At 42.7% G+C, this 22135-nt stretch overlaps 1 protein-coding gene across 4 annotated transcripts in view; it reads left to right on the top strand.

The window, feature by feature from the left end:
• The window catches only part of DNAH9 (dynein axonemal heavy chain 9), a 396459-nt gene that overhangs the window by 26232 nt on the left and 348092 nt on the right, over nt 1–22135 (top strand). For all 4 annotated transcript variants that reach the window (XM_075071725.1, XM_032803600.2, XM_032803609.2 and 1 more), the window contains 6 exons: nt 3316–3483; nt 6731–6847; nt 8017–8167; nt 14114–14228; nt 18241–18309; nt 20672–20798. In XM_075071725.1, coding sequence (XP_074927826.1) covers nt 3316–3483; nt 6731–6847; nt 8017–8167; nt 14114–14228; nt 18241–18309; nt 20672–20798 — 747 coding nt within the window. The remainder of the gene's footprint in view (nt 1–3315; nt 3484–6730; nt 6848–8016; nt 8168–14113; nt 14229–18240; nt 18310–20671; nt 20799–22135) is intronic.

The following is a 22135-nucleotide window of genomic DNA, read 5'->3' on the forward strand; positions in this document are numbered from 1 at the left end:
TGCATTCTGCAGGTAGTGCAGGAGAGATCTTTGAAAGATCCAGTTTAGTTAAGTCATTGTGGAGAAACTAAATGAATTCTTTGCTTCAGTCTTCTAGGCTGAGGATGTTAGGGAGATTCCCAAACCTGATCCGTCTTTTGTAGGTGACAGATCTGAGGAATTATCACAGATTGAAGTGTCATTAGAGGAGGTTTTGGAATTAATTGATAAACTTAACAATAACAAGTCACTGGGACCAGATGGCATTCACCCAAGACTTCTGAAAGAACTCAAATGTGAAATTGTGGAACTATTAACTATGGTTTGTAATCTGTCCTGTAAATCAGCTTCTGTACCCAATGACTGGAAGTTAGCTAATGTAATGCCAATATTTAAAAAAGGTTCTAGACGTGATCCTGGCTATTACAGACCAGTAAGTCTAACATCAGTACTGGGCAAATTAGTTGAAACAATAGTAAAGAATAAAATTGTCAGACACATAGAATAACATAAATTGTTGGGCAAAAGTCAACATGATTTCTGTAAAGGGAAATCATGTCTTACTAATCTATTAGAGTTCTTTGAAGAGTCACAAACATGTGGACAAGGGATCCAATGGACATAGTGTGCTTAGATCCAGAAAGCCTTTGACAGGTCCCTCACCAAAGCTCTTATGTAAATTAAGTTGTCTGGGATAAGAAAGATCCTTTCAGATTGAAACTGGTTAAGACAGGGAAACAAAGAGTAGGAATTAATGGTAAATTCTCAGAATGGAGAGGGTAACTGTGTTCCCAAGATCAGTCCAAGGACATCCTATTCAACTTATTCATAAATGTCTGGAGAAAGGGTAACAGTGAGTGCAAAGTTGCAGACTGATACTAACTACCAATAGTAAACCAAAGCAGACTGTAATAACTTTGAAAAATCTCACAAAACTAAGTGATTGGGCAACAAAATGGCAAATGACCATTTAATGTGGATAAATATAAAGTAATGCACATTGAAAAAAATAACTCCAACTATACATGCAATGTGATGGGGGCTAATTTAGCTACAACTAATCAGGAAGGAGATTTTGTAGTCGTGGATAGTTTTCTGAAAACGTCCACACACTGTGCAGTGGCAGTCAAAAACGCAAACGAAATGTTAGGAATCATTAAAAAAGGGATGGAGAATATTTTATTTACCTTATATAAATTCATGGTACGCCCACGTCTTGAATACTGTGTACAGATGTGGTCTCCTCATCTCAAAAAAGATATACTGGCATTAGAAAAGGTTCAGAGAAGGGCGACTATAATGATTAAGGGTTTGGAACTTGTCCCACATGAGGAGAGATTAAAGAGGCTGTCTTGGACTCACAGATCGTGCCCAGTCATGGCCCTGTGCAGTCCGTGGGGGGTGCCCCTATCAGTGAGACAGCCTTTCTCGGGGGTCCACTGTCTTTTGGGGTCAGGCCCTTCCACCTCCTGGAGCCACACCTCTCTGAGCCTTAGCACACCTGTTTCTCGCTGTGGGCCCCCTCAGGGAGTCCACGTGCTCTGGACCTCCCGGGCCTTCTCACTCCCGAAGGGGTTGATGCACCCCTGTTTTCTAGACCGGAGTGACTCTCGGCCAGCATAAAACAGGAGGGTTTATTGAGAGTTGAACACAGCAAAGGAAACTCTCAGGGCCTCAAGCCTGGCTTCCCTTAGCACAGCATATCCCAGTCCCCCTGCATCCAGGTTGGCTCTGCCTGCTCCCCCTCTCCAGCCCAGAGCCCCCCTGCTTCCCAGCTAGGCTTCCAATATCCCTGGCCCCAAGCCCTGCCTCTGCCCATTATCTTCTTTCCAGATAACCAGGGTCGTAAACAGGATGGCCTGGGTCTCCTCTCCTCTCAGCCCTCCTCTGGCCTCCTCTGGCTGGAACCGTCTGGTCAGGTCACCAGGGTCCTCTCTTTGCAGCCCATTGTCCTCCCACTGGCCAGAACTGGCTGTGACTCCTGAGCTGTGTCCCTAGGGCACCAGATCACCAGTCGCTGGGGTCTCCATCCTCCAGGCTATCAGCCGGGGTCCCGAGTTCCCTCTCCAGTCCTCTGTAACAACAAACTCCCTCTCTCCTCACCTCATTAAACAAGTAAAGCCTGGGGACACTGAGTCCCACTCTCTCTGCATGCAACCCACTGGAAAACACAGAAAATCCAAGAAAACCCCCCAGTTTGTCACAGAGGCTAGGACTTTTCAGCTTGAAAAAGAGGAGACTAAGGGATATGATAGAAGTATATAAAATCATGAGTGGTGTGGAGAAAGTGAATAAGGAAACGTTATGTACTTGTTCCCATAACATAAGAACTAGGGGCCACCAAATGAAATTAATAGGCAGCATTCAACCCCAAGTGCAGAACTCCCCTTGATCTCAGGAGTCTGCACCTAGCTGCTTTTGAAAATCCCACAAAGCACCTATCTGCATTTTTAGTTGCCTAAATACCTTTGAAAATCTGGTCCTAGGTGGCTACGTTGGTTCTTATCTCCATTTCTTCCCATGGTTTGTGAATCACTCTGTGGCTTAGGTAGGAGTTAGGTGGGAAGATGCCCACAGGGAGGCAGCAGGGCATATGGTCAGAGGTAGGGACATAGGTATTAGGGAACATTTACTGTAGGATCTTAGGCTCTGAGTGAGTTTAGGCACCTGAAGGGTTTGGTGGCAGTTTTGTGCATGACATTGGTCTCCAAAACAGGTTTGTAGGTGCTTAACTCCCTTTGTACACCCAGGCCTTAGATGTTTTTGAAAATTTTGCAAAAGATCTAATAGATGTCCCCACCCCCTACATTACATAGAGTACCAGGGTTGGAGGGGACCTCAGGAGGTCATCTAGTCTAACCCCTGCTCAAAGTGGGACCATTCCCAAAGTGGTTTTTGCCCCAGATCCCTAAATGGCCTCCTCAAGGATTGAACTCACAACCCTGGGTTTAGCAGACCAATACTCAAACCACTGAAGTATCCCTCTCTCTTCCCCCTGTATCTCATTACCTTCCCTCTGGCTAATCTTCAGCCCAAGACTGACTTCACAATTTGCAGAATCCCTGAGAAGAAATTGGAAAGGACTAAACCATTCCTCGAGTTGCCTCCCTTTGCGTCACCACTGGTGGAAAGGGCGTAGATGCTTCCAGCTCTAGCAGCAGGGTTGGAGAAAGAGAAGATATGACCAGCCCATGAGTTACAGAGCCCCTGTGAGATGCATGACTTGTGCTGTAGCCAGCCCTATGTCAGTCCATATCAGGCACTAAGCACTTGCTGATCACTGACATCTTAATTTGTCAACATCTTAACTTGTTCCTCTGTTAATTGACTCTGAAGGATCTCCTAGCAACAGCCTTGGACATAATGAAGCTGGAAAAGCTAGAGTTTAGTGGGATAAGAGGAAAGGCGCTGAGCCAGCAGGTCCTGAGCATGTATGAAGAGTTCCAGGAGGTGTACAAAGTACTTTCAGACCGAAGTTATGACTGTCTCGACACAAACAGCATGGTAGGTGGTACAGAACTCCAGGAGAACTAACTGTGTGTAAATGCTTTCAAAGAAGCATGTTCATTCTAGAAAAATCCCAAATCCACTTGAAATTCTCTAGCTTTGTTTCCAGCCTATTCCTCCCTCAGTGCATCATTTCCTGATATTTTTGCCCATGGACTGAAGGGTGCTTTTGGCCCCTGGCAGGTTGCATGAAAAGGCTGTATTCTAATCTGGGTTTCCACAGTGGGTACGTTTTTACACGTTTATAGCAGAATTGTGGTTAGATGTTTGGCCGTGTGTGTGTGTTCTGTCTGTATGCTGTACTGACTTTGGCCAGATAGCCCGTGTAGCAGGCTCCAATCAAACTGCCCTATAACCACAGACTTGGTTCGTAGCGAAGGCACTTGGTCAGGTTTATTGTCAACGAAGCATGGTTCTAATGTCCTGGCTCAATGGTTTCAGGTATGCTAACACATGTATACCCGTTGCAATGGACTAGCTTAGTTAATGCTGGGACTTTCCATTATCTCCTAGGCCAGCCAAAGACACTCCCTCTGAGATATCTTTTTATACATTAATACAGACAAGTTACGTACTGCCCCTCTGACGTAGCTAGTTACCACTCATTACTTTGTACATCTTTATCCATCATACTGTCATCCTGGCCTTATCTTTAGGATGGGTCAGTGTGTTCCTGTTCTCTTTGGGGAATGTGTTTATACCATTCTTAGTATGGGGTGTTTTGGTACTACCCTTCTGGAATGTGTTTGCCTGAGTGCTCTGTGCCTAGCACCTCTTATGTGCGTTTTTGCAATATCAGTCCTATTCTCGCCAGATTCTCTGAGCAGGGGCTGCCTCTTGTTCACAGCCTGATCTTGCTTTATAGTAGCAAAGTTTTGACCACTACTTTGGTTCATCCCTCGGCCCTCACCGATTCCTGCTGCCCCCATTGGCCAGGAGCGGCGAACCGCGGCCAGTGGGAGCTGTGATTGGCCAAACCTGCGGATGCGTCAGGTAAACAAACCGGCCCAGCCCGCCAGGGCACTTATGCTAGCAATGTACACATTGAACAATGAGGATAAAAATAGCTTGGGTGTCTGCTTCTTTCCCTGCTCACTGAAGGAGGCATGGGTCCTGTGGAAACTACACTGTGTGCTCATGAAATTAAACACTGTGTCATGCATATGTACAAAGGGCAGAGTTAAGATTGCACAGGCACCTTGCAGATAGCATTTTTTTATTGTTCAGTGCCTCAGTGAGCTTGATATTCTTTTGACATGGTTATTGTATGGAATTATATTTATTTCTTGTACTGTGATATAGGTATGTAATAGTGCATTAGAGACAAGCTAAAATAACCATTCCCTCCCTGAGTATTAGTAAATGGAACTGTCCAGTTTGGGGCTGGGGCCAATGAGGTAATAGAAGGACTCCCCTCCGGTCACTGGCTGTGTCTTGCCATCTGCAATCCACAGCAGTAGAGTCTCTATGGTATGTCTAAAATCTGTGATAGCTGTCGGGGTTTTACTGTTGAACTCAGCTGTCAGACTGATATTGTTCCAGACAGTTCTTACTTGGGGAGGGAGGTCACAAAAGTGGCTGCTAGGATCAGAAATCTGCCTCTGGAAGAGGCTGGATTTGGATCCTGTTCTCTCCTGCCTCTCACGGGATTTTCCGAACCACGTTTGTTAATGAATCAGCTATGGCCCCTTTACAGCTGTGCCAGCCATGAGCCAGTGCTGTAAGGGAATCTAGAGAAAATTGGAGACCCAGAATGCCAGGACCCTTGCTGATGCAGGCTAAGAAGTTTTGTCCAGGTTAAGAAGCCTGAAATCTGACTGACCGATTGCCAAGTTGTCACGGTATATTTCCCCAATCTGAACCTTAGAGTCCAAAAAAATGGGGTACCAGCATGAATTCCTCTAAGCTTAATTACCATCTTAGATCTGATAAGCTGCCACCAGTCAGGACTTGGAGTGCCTGATAAACTCTGGTCTCCCCAAAACCTTCCCTGGGAACCCCAAGACCCATATTCCTTGAGTCTCACAACAAAGAGAAATCAGGTTTTTTCCCCCCCTTCTCCCCCACTCCCAGGCTTTTCCTCCCTGGGTTATCCTGGAGAGAGAGACAGATTCAAGCTCCGTGAATCTAAAACACAGAGGAAATTTACCTCCCCCCCACCTCTCTCTCCCACAAAGTCCCTGGTGAGTACAGACTCAATACCTTAGCATTAACAAGGGGTAAAAAATAAATTCAGTCTTTAAAAAGAAAGTTTTTAATAAAAGACAGAAAGAGTAAAGATAATCACTGTAAATTCAAGATGTAATATTACAGGGTTTTTCAGCTTATAGAAACTGGAGAAAAGTCTCCTCCAGCAGAAATACAATTTAAAATTCTTCCAGCCAAATACACATTAAAACTCTACCAGCCAGATACACATTTGCAAATAAAGAAAACCAATTAAAAAGACTAAACCGCCTTTCTACTTGCACTTACTACTTGAATAGAAAATTAGAGTCTGTAGTACGTCCAGTCACTCTCAGATCCCAGAGAGAACATGGACAGAGAACAAAGAAACACACACAAAAGCTTCCCTCCACCCAGATTTGAAAGTATCTTGTTTCCTGATTGGTCCTCTCATCAGGTGTTCCGTTCGCTGTTTGTTAACCCTTTACAGGTGAAAGAGACGTTAACCCTTAGCTATCTGTTTATGACACAAGTCCCTGTGATTCTTTGCATGGTTCAAAATTATTTATCTTTTGTTTAAAAAAAAAACCAAAAACCCACCACCACCTAGTTTTCTCTCTCAAACTTCAAAGCATTTATTAAAATTGATGCATGAAGAATAGGTTGAGGCAATTCCATTATCTTTCAACATGGTCCCATTTACAGTAAGCTTGTGATCAGAGCAAAAGTGCATTTGCAAGATTTCTGACATAAGGATGTGACTTACAGTACACTCCCCCAAAAAAACATTTTTACAGTCTGCATGACTGAAAAATAACAGCACTTAAGTCATGACCATGCACAGGACAAATGGGCTTGTAGATACTTAGGGACAGATCCTCAGCTGGGGTAAAATGGTGATGCTGTATTGAAGTCAGTGGAGCTTCGCTGATTTACTCCAGCTGAGGATCTGCCCTTTCCCGCTCTTGATATGCAGGAAAGGGGTGGGGGACAGTGTCCAAAGCAGAGTGATTCTTGTCAAGTACAATGTTCCTCACTCTAACATAGTATAACAGCTTGATGTGCTCCATTTCCCTAGGAGTTTGAACATGATGCCTCTGACTTTAAGCAGAAAGTGGAAGATGTGGACAGAAGGCTGGGAACTATTTTCAGCCAGGCTTTTGATGATGCAGCTGGCTTGGAGCATGCCTTCAAGGTCTGTGATTCTTGCCAAAGAAAGGAAGCTCTTTTTTGTACAGGTGCCCCCATCCTCTCCCAAACAAACTACCTGTCCATAGCTGTGCTCTGACAGTGCCATGTTCCGGACACGCCGACTGCTTTTCTAAATGAAAGCATATCTCTAGCTATAATACACCATTTGGTTTTTTGTTTGTTGCTTTGTTGTGAAGGGTTAATAAGGTGACAGCTTGGATGCCCAGGGAGATGCATTGCATATTTGTGCTGCTATACAAGCCAACAGAGCAGTGATTCCCACACTGCAGCCTGTGAGCTAGTGTTAGTCCGCAGAGCACTTGTTTGTGGTGCATGAATAACTGGCTAGCTCTCCTCCCTGTTTACAGCTGCTTGTTTTGGTTTCCAGGCATCTCATTTCTGAGGGGAGGAAACAGGAATTGCCTTCAGGGACTAGGATGGCCAGCGGCCTCCAGGGACCGAAACTTTTGGGATAGAAAGGAAATAAGGAGCCAGGCAGCTATTCCAGGGCAGTGTGGTAGGCAAGGACCAGCTGGAGAAGTAGAGTCAGAGAGAGGAACAAAAGAGTTGGGAGGTGAACTGGGAAGGGAGCTAGTCCGCAAGACACTCCCTCTCTCAGTCCTCCTGGGACTGGCAGAACAATGGCAAAACATTTGGTGAGGAAGTTCAAAAGGTCAATGTTGATCCCATTTAGCAGGGTTCCACATGGACCTGTTTTTCATTTTCAAGACTATTTCATGACGTGATTTTATTAATATTTTTATGGCTCCTGAAATGTGGTGTTTACATTTTTTGTTAAATAAACATCTTTTTTTTTATGAAAAAACATGGTTTCGGTGAGTGAAATTGTCACTAATGATTTCACTAACATTTTGATAAAAAAGCAATTTTTTTGATTTAAAATAATTTTCTTTTGACAAATTTTGACCAGCTCTGATGATTGAAATGCACTGCATATTATGGAGAAAGCTTGAGAAATGCTTGTGAATGAGGGATGGGATTTTCTGGAAAAATGACTGTGATCAGTACAGTTTTTCTTTTTCAAAACCGTCCCTTATTGAATACAGTATTGAGAGTTCATGGCCTTTAAAGAGGTTCATAGCAACCAGGGGCTGCTGGAGAAGCTGGGTCTGTGATTTTTTTCTTTTCTTTTCTGTTTGTTCCTCTCCCTAGTTGCTGGACATATTTGGGAGCCTTCTGGAATGGCCAGTGATAGCTGCCAGTGCCTCTGACAAATATCCTCGGCTTATCACCATGTTTGACAGAGACCTGGATGATGCTAAATTGATCTACTCGAGGCATATTCAGGAGGAGATGGAGCTAGGTTTGTGTTAGTAATTGTGCAAAATTGTTTGACCAGAAACAAGAACAGAGCAGTCAAGATGATTTGAATTGATTTTAATCAAGATATAAATCTGATTTTTTTTAAATCATATACTTAAATCAGTTTTACAAATCCTCAAACTAATTTGAAAATATATACTAGTGCAGTTTTAGATTAAAATATATAATTATTATAATTAAAATTATGAATGCATGTTTTTAAACTAATTTATTTCAATTTCACCACATTAGAGCATTTTACAGATTGCTATAAACAAAGAACAAAATATTGAAAATCTTAACATTATTTGGCTACAAACTCTTATCAAATGTGATTTTTTCCCACGTACCATTCCCCTTTACTCTTAAATATGATCACTCTTAAAATTATAAATTATTCTTAGTGTGCTAAATGTACTTAATCTCATATTTACTCAAATATTAATATTAAATAATTTAAATATTTTAAATATCTATTCAATTCCCTTATAATAATACATGTGTAGACCTGTAGTTAATAATCTTATGAACCACAGAGTATTTGCTAGAAGAGTCTAATCTGTGAGCTGTGATTGGTCTGAGTTCTGGGGGAGTGAAAGGACACCCTAGGCATGTAATTTAACCAATCAGATGTAGAAGTAAGATCAACACTTCAGCTAGGTATAAAACTCTCCTGTATGTTCTCAGAAATTAAAAACAATAGTTCTTTCCCTCACTTGATACTTTTCAAGAATATTCTGCATTCAACCAAAAATATAAACTACAAAAAGATTAAACTTCTTAGTAGAAAAAGTCTGTGTGTAAAATCCAAAATTCTGCTAACAATTAGGAAACTCTAAATAAAGCAACAAGAACATTAAAGCTGATCAGGGAATGATGGCTGCAAAGTATTTGATCAGAAAAATGAAAACTCTCAAACCAAAAAATCATAGAAATATGGGGCTAGAAGGGATCTTGAGAAGTCCTCACATCCACCTGAGGCAGGACAGAGTAAACCTAGACTGTCCCTGACAGATGTTTGGCCAACCTGTTCTTAAAAACCTCCAGTGATGGGGACTCCACACCTCTCTTGGAAGCCTGCTCCAGAGCTTAACTACTCTTAGAGTTAGAAAGTTTTTCCTAATATCTAACCTAAATCTCCCTTGCTGCAGACTAAGTCCATTGCTTCTTGTCCTGCCTTCAGTGGACATGGAGAACAATTGATAACTGTCCTCTTTAGAACAGCCCTTAGCATATTTGAAGACTTGTTAGGTCCCCCCTCAGTAGTCTTTTCTCAAGACTAAACATGCCCAGTTTTTTAAACCTTTCCGCAGAGGTCAAGTTTTCTAAACCTTTGTTTATTTTTGTTGCTCTTCTCTGGACTCTTTTCCATTTGTCCACATCTTTCCTTAAGTGTGGTGGCCAGAGCTGCATGCAGTATCCCAGCTGATGCCTCACCAATACCAAGTAGAATGGGACAGTTACTTCCCATGTCTTGCATGCAACACTCGTGTTAATATACCCCGAATGATTTTAGCCTTTTTGGTAACTGCATCATATTGTTGGCATGTATTCAGTTGTGAACTACTCTAATCCCCAGATTTTTTTCTGCAGTATTAGTCTGTTATTCTCCATTTTGTAGTTGTGGATTTGATTTATCCCTCCTAAGTGAAATACTTTGCACTTATCTTTATTGAATTTCATCTTGTTGATTTCAGACGAATTCTCCAATTTGTTGAGGTTGTTTTGAATTCTAATCCTGTCCTCCAAAGAATTTACAGTCCCCTCCCAGCTTAGTAACAGCCTGCAAATTTTGTAACATATTCTCTACTCAGTTATCCATGGCATTAATGAAATTTTTGAATAGTGCTGAACCCAGGACTGACTCTTGTGGGACCCCACTAGATGCACACTCCCAGTTTCACAGCAAACCACTGATAACTACTTTTTCAGTACAGTCTCTCAACCAGTTGTGTACTCACCTTATAGTTATTTCCTCTAGACCACACTTCCCTAGTTTGCTTATGAGAATGTCATGTGGGACTGTGTCAAAAGCCTTGCTAAAATCATGATATATCATATCTGCTGCTTCCCCTATATCAACTAGGCTGTTAAAGAAGGGAATTCAGTTGGTTTGTCATGATTTGTTCTTGACATCTGTATTAGCTGTTCCTTATAACCTCTAGATGTTTATGCAGTGATGGTTTAATATTTTTTTCAGTATCTTTCCAGGTATCATAGTTAGGCTGACTGGTCTATCATTAACTGGGTCCTCTTTTTTTCCCCTTGTCAAACATAGATACTGGGTTTCCCTTCTCCAGTGCTCTGAGACCCCAACCAGCCTCATTAAGTTCTTGAAGATACTTGCTAACGGTTCTGAGATTGCTTCAGCTAGTTCCTTATCCTAGTATCCTAGGGTAAATTTCATCAGGCTCTGCCAACTTGAATATTTTCATCTTATCTAAATAGTCTTTAACCTATTCTTACCCTGTTTTGGCTTGTGTTCCTTCCCCCTTGTTGTTTGTGGTGGGTGAGGGCCCCCTTGAGTCCCAGCCAGATAACGATGTGGACTGCTTACACAAGGGATTCTTCAAACATGACAAATAAAAAGGTTCCTGTCCCTCTCTCTCCTCTGGGAGAAGGAGAATCAGAGTAAAAGAAAATGACAAAGGTCATCAGACTCTTCGGCAATTTTGTGGTCATCCCTTTGGGGCCTGGCTTATCTGCAGGCTCTAGAGTTGATCAGGGTTAGAGTCTGCTTCCAGGTCCTCCTTTAGGTAACCACTGCCTTGTACCTGATCAGTGCAGTCTTGTGGGTGGCAGGGTTTGTGACTGTCTTCCTCTTTGCTGATCTGTCCCTGTAGTCAGCTGTCTCTGAAGCACAGCAATGTTCCCCTAGTGTGTGGCAGGCTTTCCTGTTTCAGCCTCCCTCCCTTCAGGCAGAGTAAACCTTACAGGTGTGTCTGGTTAGTGCTGGCTGAACTCATAAGAACTCACTTGCCTCTTGTCGGCTAGAGTGAGGGTGTGGCCTCTCCCATTGTTAATATTAATTGTGTTGGATATTTGGTCACCATTAAACTTTTTAGTGAAGACAAGGAAGCAAAATAGGCATTAAATAGCTCAGCCTTCTTGATGTCATCTGTTATTAGCACTCCTTCCTGCTAAGTAGTGGACCTACACTTTCCTTTAACTCTCTTTTGCTCCTACTGTATTTAAACAACGTCTTCTTATTGCCTTTTATGTCCCTTGCTTGGTGTAACTCATTTTGCGCCTTAGCCTTTCTGATTTTTTCCTACATGCTTGTGCTGTTCTTGTGTTCTCCTCCTTAGGAATTACCCCATGTTTCCATTTTTTGTAGGATTTGTTTTTGATTTTCAGGTCATTAAAGAGCACCTGTGAGAGCCATAATGGCCTCTTACTATTCTTCTTAACTTTCCTTTGCATCGGGATAGTCGTCACTTGTGCCTTTAATATCGTCACCGTGAGAACCTACTAGATCTCCTGAACTCCTTTTCAAACCCTTAGATTTTTTTTCCTCCATAGGCCCTTACACAGTAGTCCACTGAGTTTGTTCAAGTCTGCTTTTTTTGAAGAACATTGTCTTTGTTCTGCTGCTCTCACCCTTTCCTTAGATTCATGAAATCTATCATTTCATGTTCACTTTCACCCATATGATTTCCACCTTCAGATTTACAACCAATTCTTCCCTGTTGGTCAGAATCAAGTCTAAAATGTCTGTCTCCCTGGTTACTTCCTCCACTTTCTGAAACAAAAACTTGTCCCTAATACATTCCAAGGACTTATGGGACATTTTGCGTTTTGCAGTATCACTTTTCCAACAGATGGCTGGGTAGTTAAGGTCCCCCATTACTGCCAGGTCTTATGTTTTGGATATTTCTGTTGTTTGTTCTAGAAATGCCTCATCCATTTCCTCTTTCTGATTTGTAGGCCCCTACCATCATGTCACTCCTATTCTTTTTACCCCTTTTATCTTTACTCAGAGACTTTCAGCTGGTCTGAGTCTCATCTCTTTCTGGACCTCAGAACCAGTGTATATATTTTGACTTATAATGTCACACCTCCTCTCTTTTTAGTCTGCCTCTCCTGCCTGAACATGCTGTATCCCCCATAGCAATTTTCCAGTCATGAGACCTTTTCCACCAAGTCTCTGTGACGCCAATTAAATAATAATTTAGCTTGTATATTAATTCCAGTTCTTTCTGATTATTCTCTTTGCTTCTTGTACATGTGTTCAATTGCTGAAAATTTTTGATGAAAGCAAAAATGTTTTGGAAAAAAATAATTGTTTTGTCAAAAAGTCATTTTCCATTGCAAAAAGGCTTCAGTGAAAATTTTTTGCCCAACTCTGAAAAGCATCACTTTATCAGCTAAGGCCTATAAAATGAGAAGAAATTAAAGAACTAGCAACATATAAATAAAAATATAATTGAAATAAAAAAAACTGATTCAAATGTGTTTTAAAAGTCATCAGATTCTTTTTAAAATCATGATTTTTTATCCACTTTACCTGAATTTAGATTGGGATTGGTAACACATGCTTAGTTTTACATCCAACTAGCCTGTGAGAGGAAGGAGTTTTTCCCATAACCACATGCTCATGTAACTGCTTCTTATAGTTAATGGGACTTGCATGTCTGAACAGAGAGACTTGTACAGTGGCTTTTGTGAGTTTCCAGCATTTCCCCTGAAACCTGTAAATGCAAAGTGCATTAAGAGAAAATCTTAACTATGGATTTACTCAATCCATGAACAATGACACAGGACAGAAAGGACAGGCTCCTATCAGATTATCAGAATCAAACAGTAGCTATTTGAATGATGCCCAGATCACACCACCTGCAGGGAATGAACCAGGACCTCAGGACTTTAAAGTAGGAGCTTCTAGAGCCTGAGTTAAAGAAGCAGGCTCTGTAACTCAGTTGCTGAAACTGACTCAGGACCCTGTCTATATATGGGCTGCCACTAGATGGGGACTGTGATCCACATTATGTCACTGTGGGCTCTGCTATATTGGTGCTACAGCTATTGTTTTATTTTGCTTTTAATACACTGTGGTTGAAAATATTTATGGCTTAAAATATTTTAATCCTAAGTAAACACATTTCAAGGTGCGCGAGTTAGAAACACTTGCTGCTCCTAGTTTGATGATTGCAAAGGTGTAATAAATCATCCTAAACCGCTTGAAGGAATCAGGTGAAAAAGGTTATTTGGCACTAGGTTAAATAAGTGAGGTGAAATCCTGGCTTGTTTGAAGCAAACAGCAAAACTCTCATTGATGTTAATGGGATCAGGACATCACTGGCCATGTTTGCTTTGCAAGTTGGTCTAAGTCAGTAGAAATAATTTGTTGAATCGTGTAAAAGATGTGAACGTTCTCAGCTCTGTGCTGCTCTTGCTCTGCACACACAGCTCCCAGCAACACCACTGCTGCTATTGCAGTCTGATTGACGGCACAGCGAGGTCCTCAGGCACTTGCAAGCTTTGCAGATTTCTTAGTCTGGAGTGCACTGGTTCTGCAAGGTAGGGGATCCGGCACCCCATTTAATCAAAGACAGTATGTTCCATGAGGCACTAGTGTTACATAGAATCACAACATGCCATTAAGTTGCCTTGCCAGATGCTGCTGCAATTCTTTCAGGACCTGTTGACTTTGCTGTGAGGCGTTGTTGCCAAATTCATTAATGACTCACAAAGCAGAACAAAGAGATTGAGACAGACCTTGGCTGGGATCACCCATCAAGTAGGCAGTTAGAACCTGCCTTTGCGCCAGGATTATATCATGATTCCAGAATGCTCGGTTCCAAGAGAAATCCTAGGAAATCAGGGGAATGTTAAATGGACATGTTATCGTCAGTGGGATCGCTGCTGTTGGGGATGATATACAGTGCAGAGCTGAGAAGTAAATACCTTCAAATCCTCACTTTAAGTTATATTTGTCTTCATTCAGGCTTCCCTTCCGTGCACAGGAACATGTCCTTGGTAGCTGGGGCTTTGCGCTGGGCTCAGGAGCTGAGAGAGCGGATCCAGGTCCCATTCAGTCATTTTAGGCACATCACACATCCGTGCGTTCCTTTATCACAGATAAGTTATTGTTTTAACTATCTTGATCCCTTTTCTCGATGAATCTGAGTTTCATCCGGTATTATCTACTATATTCTAGTTAGAGCTAAAAATCCTTTTTAGCCAGAAAGGTAAAGTGTGTTTGTCATGGAGAAGTAATTACAATTGTGTTTTCAGCTTTCCTGAAATCATTTTTTAATAAGTTCCTATCATAAGCCTCATTCCCAAATCTGGACCTTAGCATCCAAAATGTGGGTGCCTAGCATGAACCTCCAAGCTTAATTACCAGCTTGGATCTTATCTTGCTGCCACCAGACAGGAATTACAGCACCTGCCTCGCTCTGGTCTCCCAAACTTTCTTTGGAGGGACCCCAAGACTCAGAGACTCTGAGTCTCACAACAAAGGGAAATAACCCACTTCCCTTCCCCCTCTCTCTTCCACCCAGACTTTCCTCTCTGGGCTAACCTGAGAGTACTGATGCAATCTCTTTACATCACAATACCAAGAAGCATGTCTCCTCTATTCCACAAAGAGGACAAACCCCAAATACAAGGAAACGAAATGATTCTCTCTCGTTCCCCCTCCCAACCAATTCCCCTGGTGCTGCAGACTACCTCGTATATTAACACAAAGAGAATTCCCCTCCCCTTCGTTCCTTAGCCTACCGAGAGAAAAAACTCAAACAAGTCTTAAAAAAGAAGCTTATATAAAAAAAAAAAGAAAGGAAAAAAGACATTCAAAATTTCTCTGTTATCAGATGTACAAATAATACAGTATCAATTGCTTAAAAGAAAAATGAATAACAACTTATTCAAAAGAGATACAATTTAAACATCCAGCAAACTACACACATGTAAATGCAACAAAACAACATTAAAAAGACTATATTGTTTTTCTACCTGTAATTTACAATTTGGAAACAGAAGATTAGAAGATAGAAAGAACCTTCTCTAGCTGAGAGACAGACAAAAGACTCAGATCCCAAAAATTCCCTCCCTGACTTTGAAAAATCCAGTTTCCTGATTGGTCCTCTGGTCAGGTGTTTGGTTCCCTTTGTTAATCCTTTACAGGTGAAAGAAACATTAACCCTTAGCTATCTATTTATGACAGTTCCTTAAATGGATTTGTTGTGAAATGATTAAGAGGCACAGTGAGCAGATGCACAGGGCTTATCAGCTGTCAAACATAGCTTTAAGTTTGAAGTGAAGGAGTTATTGGACCTTTTCCCCACCACTCTACAATCCTGCATAGATAGCAGCCTCTGCTCAAGAGGAGCCCAGGACTAGAACACTAGGGATGCTGCAGGCTGTGATTAAGGTACCTTGGCAGAGCTGTGAAGGGCAGGGGGTTTAGATCTGCTGCGGCAGGGGAAGCTATCATACTCCAGTAAATAGACTGAGCAGCATTGGCAGAACTGTGTGGAGTTTCCAGAGTTGAAATAGCGGGGGGCTGTAGGTCAGGACTGAAGTGCACTGGCAGAGGTCGGTAGGGGTGCTGTTTGTTCCACAAATGAGAAGGATTGAAAACAATTGCACCCTAGATTAAGGGGCAAATCTGGAAGATATTGAGATTTTTTTCCATCAGAACATTTCTTTTTTGTTATTATGGGTCATCTTGTAAAAACAGTCCCACACATTGGCTGCTTTTCTCTCCTACTGGCCCTAGACACATCTAATAAATCCAAAGGAAGCAGAAAGCAAATAAGAGCAACGGAGTTAGATGGTTTTGGTTCATGACAGTTGTAAGAAATCCATCAGCATTACCTTGGAGCGTGGAGTGGCTCTGGCTCCTGGTTCTTGCTAGAAGGGATTGTAAACTATGATGATTCTGCATTTTTGAAACAGTCCTCTAATAAAAGTCATTCCCATTGCTCCAGCCAGTGTTTTGGTATCAGTAGCCTGTGTGCTGCCATCCTAACTATACTACTAGTTTGTAGTAATAAAGGCATTAACGTGAGAACGGGAGCCCATACTCACTGCCTCAAACACACAACCCAAATCCATTGCATTCCCTGGGAGCTTTCACAGCAAACGCTATACACTGTGAAGAAAGGCCAGATCTACATTTTATACAGATTCCATTCACTCCATTTAGCTCAGCTAATAACCTGCCCTCCAGCTGTAGGTGAAAGGCTGTGGTATCAGACTTGCAGCTCATAAGAGTAACATAAAAAGGGAAGACAAGGACTGACTAGCTCAGGGCATTGGTTTTGGGGTGAGGAAGCCTTGTTCATGTCTGGCCCTAACATGATAGGTGAATATTTTTCCTGTATGATGACTGCGCAGTGATCTGTGTGAAGGAGTTCTGGACCTTACCTACAGCTGGTCCAAACCTTTTGTTTGACAGACACTGGCCTTTCAACTCAATGCAAATTTCTGTGAAAAAAAATATTTTTTGTTTAAAAAATTTCAGATTTTCATCAAAAAAACAAATCCCCTCAAATTTTTTGATGATAAACCTGAACATTTGTAAAGAAAAAAATTTCCCTCTGAATTCAGTCACTTTGCAGCACAGCATTGAACTGGTACCCTTAGGCTATCTACATTAGAGAGCATTCACATGGATACCGCATGAAACACATCACGTCTGTGCTTCCAACGTGTCACATGTGTCCAGTGCAGTAGCTGTATGACATGCCTGAGCTGTCAGTGGTTCACTTTAAGGCATTTCAGTGCTAGTTCTTGTGCATGGGAAGCACAAGCACTGTAGTTACACGAAGTCTGCCCAGTGCAATCTCATAGTGCTCTGGGTCACGGTCCTGACAGCTTGGAAGAGAGGCTGTATCACAGGTCAACCCACCCGCCTCAGTTACATGCACTCCTGAGAGCCCCCTACGCAGCCCTCTCAGTCTCAGCTTTGCCCAGCTCCCCACCTGTCCCCCGCTCCAATCCCAAAGGGCGAGTCAGGACCCAGGCAGCTGCTGCTGTGCTCTGTTTTCTCCCCTCTCCTGACTGCTGAGGAGTTGAGGTTGGGGTTTACCTCCAGGGTACAATCAAAGGGTTTTTAAAGTCTGAAGGCCATTCACAAGCCATCAACGCTTCAGTCTGACACTTGGGACATTTTACTCCATATTTTACTTTTTTGGTTCTCTCTAGTTTAACAAAATATCTTGATTTTCAAACTTCACATGGATTTAAATAAAACTAAAATATGGTCAAAGGTGAATTAAAAAGTCCCAACTGTGAAGACGTGTGTACTAAACCTGCCATTGGTTGGTACAGTGATCCCGGCATCATAAAAGAGAGAACAGCTGTGGGGGTGCTCTGCAAAACCCACAGCCACCAAAAAAGTGCAGCTGAAGAAATGGGAATGCTGCAGCTCTGTCCTAAATTGCACAGGGCAATCCAAGCTGGGGACATGAAGAGCCTGCAATCCGTCCAGCTCTGCTGGGCAAAGGGAGGCCAGGAGAGCCAAGGAGCTGTGGCACTCATGAGCTCCATGAGGCACAGGCATCTGTGGCGCGGTAAGGTAATTGCTGTGCTCAGTAGTGCTGCATAAGGCTAGGTAGAGGTCAAGGGGAGAATCGGAGAACGGGGGAATTACAGAATTGCAATGCTGGCAGCCACAGGGAGCTCCCAACTGTCATATTGGCCATGTGGGGTATTTTTAAAAAAACAAAGTAGCAAACAAACAAACAAAAAAAAAGTGCTGAACCTTACATTAAGATTGGCATGGGTCTTGCACTTAAACCTGAGCTGTTAGCAGTATAAAAACATTGAAGAGAAGGCAGATAAATCTTCTGTGATTCTTATTTGTATTACTGTAGCACCTAGAGACCCTTGTCAAAGACCAGGGCCCCGTTATGCAAAACAAAGAGAGTCCCTGCCCTGAAGAGTTCAAATACACTCAGATTTAATCTTAAATGAAGGCACTTGTATAGAATCTAAAACTCCAGGGTTGTTAAAATGGCACCTGCCCATGGCATGAAATGCTCTTAAAAAATGTGCTTTGAAACAAGGAAGTAATGTACAGTTTCCATCCATTGTGTAACACTGCCTCTGTTCCACTGATAGCTGCCTGGAGTCCCCTGAAGGAAAACGAATGATACAGAAGTACAAAGACATGGTACAGTTGCTAGAAAGGTAAGTCTGTTCACTTAGCCCAATCTTATATAAGGGGTTGATGCAGCTGGACGTCACAGGAGTATCCAAAGGCTCCTGTTGACTCCAGTGGGCGTTGGAGCAGAGCCCTAGCTTCCAGCCAGTGTGTTACTTTATAGCTTGCATTGAGCACATGTAATCTCTAAATCTGATGCCTTTAGTTTTGTTTTTCTGTGTTTAGAAACATTGTATTATTTTGCTCTGCATTGGCTTGTTTTCTGGAGATTTTCACTTGGCAGGTGTGTATTATAGAATCGCTTTCTGATGTTAATCAGCTAAGGGGAAATACAGGGCTAGCCTCCTTGGAGGATCTCTCCTGATACAGACTTATTAGAAGAGCTGGCTCCTAAATGGATGATGAAAAGTGTAGATGTTTTAATTACAACATGAAATCAATGTAGTGAAGAATCCCAATGAGGCCCTTCAGGACTGATGCAGTGAGTGTGGATCTCTTGACAATGTTTCCCAGCACAGCTCTGCCATGTTGAGTCCATTCCAGTGTACAAGTAGCAGACATTACGTTCTCCTCTTAGACATTGAACACACACAATGTCTCATTAGCCTGGCCCAGTCCTTCATGCATTACTGTCTAGCTAACGACAAATTCCCAAGTCCTGGGATTGTGCAAATAAAACCACGTGTGTACACCTGCCATGTTTACCTTCCAGACATATGAGACAGGCATAGCAACTTCCCAGATAACTGAAGACTAGAAATTCAGCCATGTGGAAAAACATCCTCTTATCAGCTTCCCAAAACTCAGAATAACTTGTGGTTTTGCCCCAGTTGTGAAGTGATTCCCACAAAAATTAATTGTAACTTATGGGTAAAAATCTGCTATTTTTCTGCAAAAATTGTGACTTTTCATGTGGGGCAAGTATATGAAGATTTGCTGTTTGTTACTGGGTGAAATTTCACCATTTAAAATGTGTTAATTAGCAATGCAATTAACTGAGAATCCAACCTTGGCCAAATTAAGAAGTTCTCACTGTGGAATGCTCATTCCACCAAGGTGCCACCTACCATGCTCCAAGCTTCTAAGTCAAACCTTGGTTTGGTGGTGAAAGGAGGAGGAAGAAACTTTTTGACTGTGCCCCATATAGAATTACAGCCTCCCTTTGATGTCTTGGGAATGCTGCAGGAGTCTTCTTGGGGCCAGAGAGCATGTGCAGTATATCCTAGCAGAAGCTGAAGTGCTTCTATAAACTTTCAGTAGGTGTGCAAACTGCACATACACAAATGATGAGACTGTATGGCATATAATTTGGCATAATCTAGATAGAGTTTCATGGGGACAGTGAAAAGCAGCTGTCTGACTTCAGGACTACCTGCCTGCCAGATTTCAGTGTCCTACTCCTAATTGCTGAGGAGAAATGTTCAAATAATCGTTCAACCATGCCAACTGTCATGATGTGGGATAGAACTCTCTGAACAGTCCAGGATCCCAAGTCCCTATTTCAAAAGCAACTTAAACATTTAGGAGCCTAAGTCCCATTGGTTTCAAAGAAATGTAGTATGCAGCTAAACTTTGAGCTGGGGATGTCGTTCCCAGCTCAAGGAGACATACTGGCACATGCTAAAATAGGAGCGTAGCCATGGCTGTGCGAGTGGTGGGAGAAGGGTGACCAGATAGCAAATGTGAAAAATTGGGACGGGGGTTGGGGTAATAGGAGCCCATTTAAGAAAAAGACCCCAAAATCGGGACATCTGGTCATCCTAGGTGGGAGTTACTAGCTGTGTGCATGCCTACGCAGCGCTTCTGATGGGATTGTACTCAGGGAGGCTAGCTCATCCCACCGGTCATGCCGTCGTGGCTACTCTGCTATTTTTGCTCATTCAGAACTAGTGCATGTAAGTCTACTTGGGCTGGGAATTATACCCCCAGCTCAAAGTGCAGACATACCCACAGGCTCCTAAATGCCCCAAAGCCAGATTTTCATAGGTATTAGGTGACTAAAGATGCAGATAGGTACCTAGGGGGATTGTCAATAGTGACATCGATGGTAGTTAAACACCCAACATCCTTAGGCATTTTTGAAAATCCCACCAGGCACCGATCTGCAGCTTTGAAAATCTGGTGCTGAGACACTTTTGAAAATGAGACTTAGTCTCCTAAACCACTCAGGTGCTTTTGAAAATCTTACCTGAAATCTTTGACTTTCTGATTTGCATTTTCCCCAGTTTCCTCATGCATGTATTTACGGGTTTGGTCTTTGTGGAGATGCTGTGGGATATTTTTCTTAAAATGCATTCATATTTCTGAGTTGTGAAGTAGGTTTATCATTCATTCAGACCTGCGTCTGTGGCTGGCTGGCAGATGCCTGATGAATGTTGTCTCTGTTAGGTATCAGGAGAAGCTCTATAAGGATTGGTCCCAGACAGTGTCCGAAAAATCACAGTACAACCTCACCCGGCCAGTTATCAGACAAGATCCAGAGACCAAGCTGATCGCAGTTAATTTTGATCCACAGGTAAAACATGAAGATAATTAATCTCACTGCAAGACTCTTCCTTGATATTCATATTGTACCTGTCACATGACTGTATTTCACTGCGGCTATTCTGGGCTCAAGACAATTTAAGAAAGTGTGTTGGACCCACTCTGCTAAAAGTGCATTCCCAGCACCATGCAGCATATTCCCTGACAGACAACTTGGATTTACTCTCCTCCTGCTGGGCCATGTCTCCTGTTAAATATCACATTCAGAGTGAAACCATCCAGTGGAAATTCCTGTGTGCCTCACACACACATCCTAATTCAGCTGCTTTGGAGCCTGCATGCTTCATACTCTCAGAACTCACTGTCCCTATGTTAGGGTGATCTGTTTCTTCAGTGGTACAAAACAGGATATATTTTTGAGGATGGATTCAACAGAAAATCCAGGCAGGGTCCATGAAGCACAAAAAGGGGCTCTGGCTCTGATGTATTTTTAGTTAGGGGTAGGGGAAAGAGGATTTTGTTTACAGGGAGGACTGAGTTTGTATTGAATCTGGTCATGTGGCTAAGCAGAGGTTTTGGGTTCTGCTCCCTCTGTACATTCACAGTTGTATCTGCTGGTAAAAAAACTGAGTTGATGTTTGACAAGGAAAAAGCCAGCATGGCTTTCAGGGGCTGCAAAGAATTTGCTGGGATGGCAGCTAGAAAAAAACCATCTTTCTAATTGTTCTTGAAGAACATTTTTTAGAGATTTGGTGGGAGGCATTCAGCATGGTGGGTCACTTGTCAGAGAAGAGCTCCCATGTAAGTAAAAAGCCACCCCAAAATTATTGCTTTTGAAAACTATAAAATGTTAAGAATTAGAAAAGTGGCAGCTAACCGAGAGAAGGTGAATGTGTCTGTCCCCAGACTGCAGTTCTGTAGGTGTCATCAGAAGAAACAATGAATCCACAGAGTCCACTCATCACTAGAGTGCCTCCTTCTGGCCGCTGTGGGGATTAATTTTTTCCAGGTGCTGTACCCCTCTGGCAGTCTATTCACCTGTCCTGTCTAGCCCTGTGGCCCCTCTCGCTCCAGGAGCTGCAACTTCTTCTTCGTTACTCTGCCCTCTGGCCAGGTCACTATGGTCCTCCCCTTCTGGGGTATCAAAGTCATCCTGGGCAAACTGTCTGGCTCTCCACTGTCTGGTCTGCACCACTTCCCCGGTGGCTGGCAGGGGAACCAGGGCCTGCCCTCTATTGCAGGTCCCAGCTCAGGGGCCCTCTAGTCAGCAGCAAAAGTCTGTTCTATCCTGGCCCTTACTGGCTTTTCCTTGAGCCTTGCCATAACTTCTGGCTCTTTCCCCTTCTCTGAGTTTGCCTCCTCCTAGGG

This window comes from Chelonoidis abingdonii, chromosome 13, assembly GCF_003597395.2.
Source record: "Chelonoidis abingdonii isolate Lonesome George chromosome 13, CheloAbing_2.0, whole genome shotgun sequence".
NCBI classification, from domain to species: domain Eukaryota; kingdom Metazoa; phylum Chordata; order Testudines; family Testudinidae; genus Chelonoidis; species Chelonoidis abingdonii.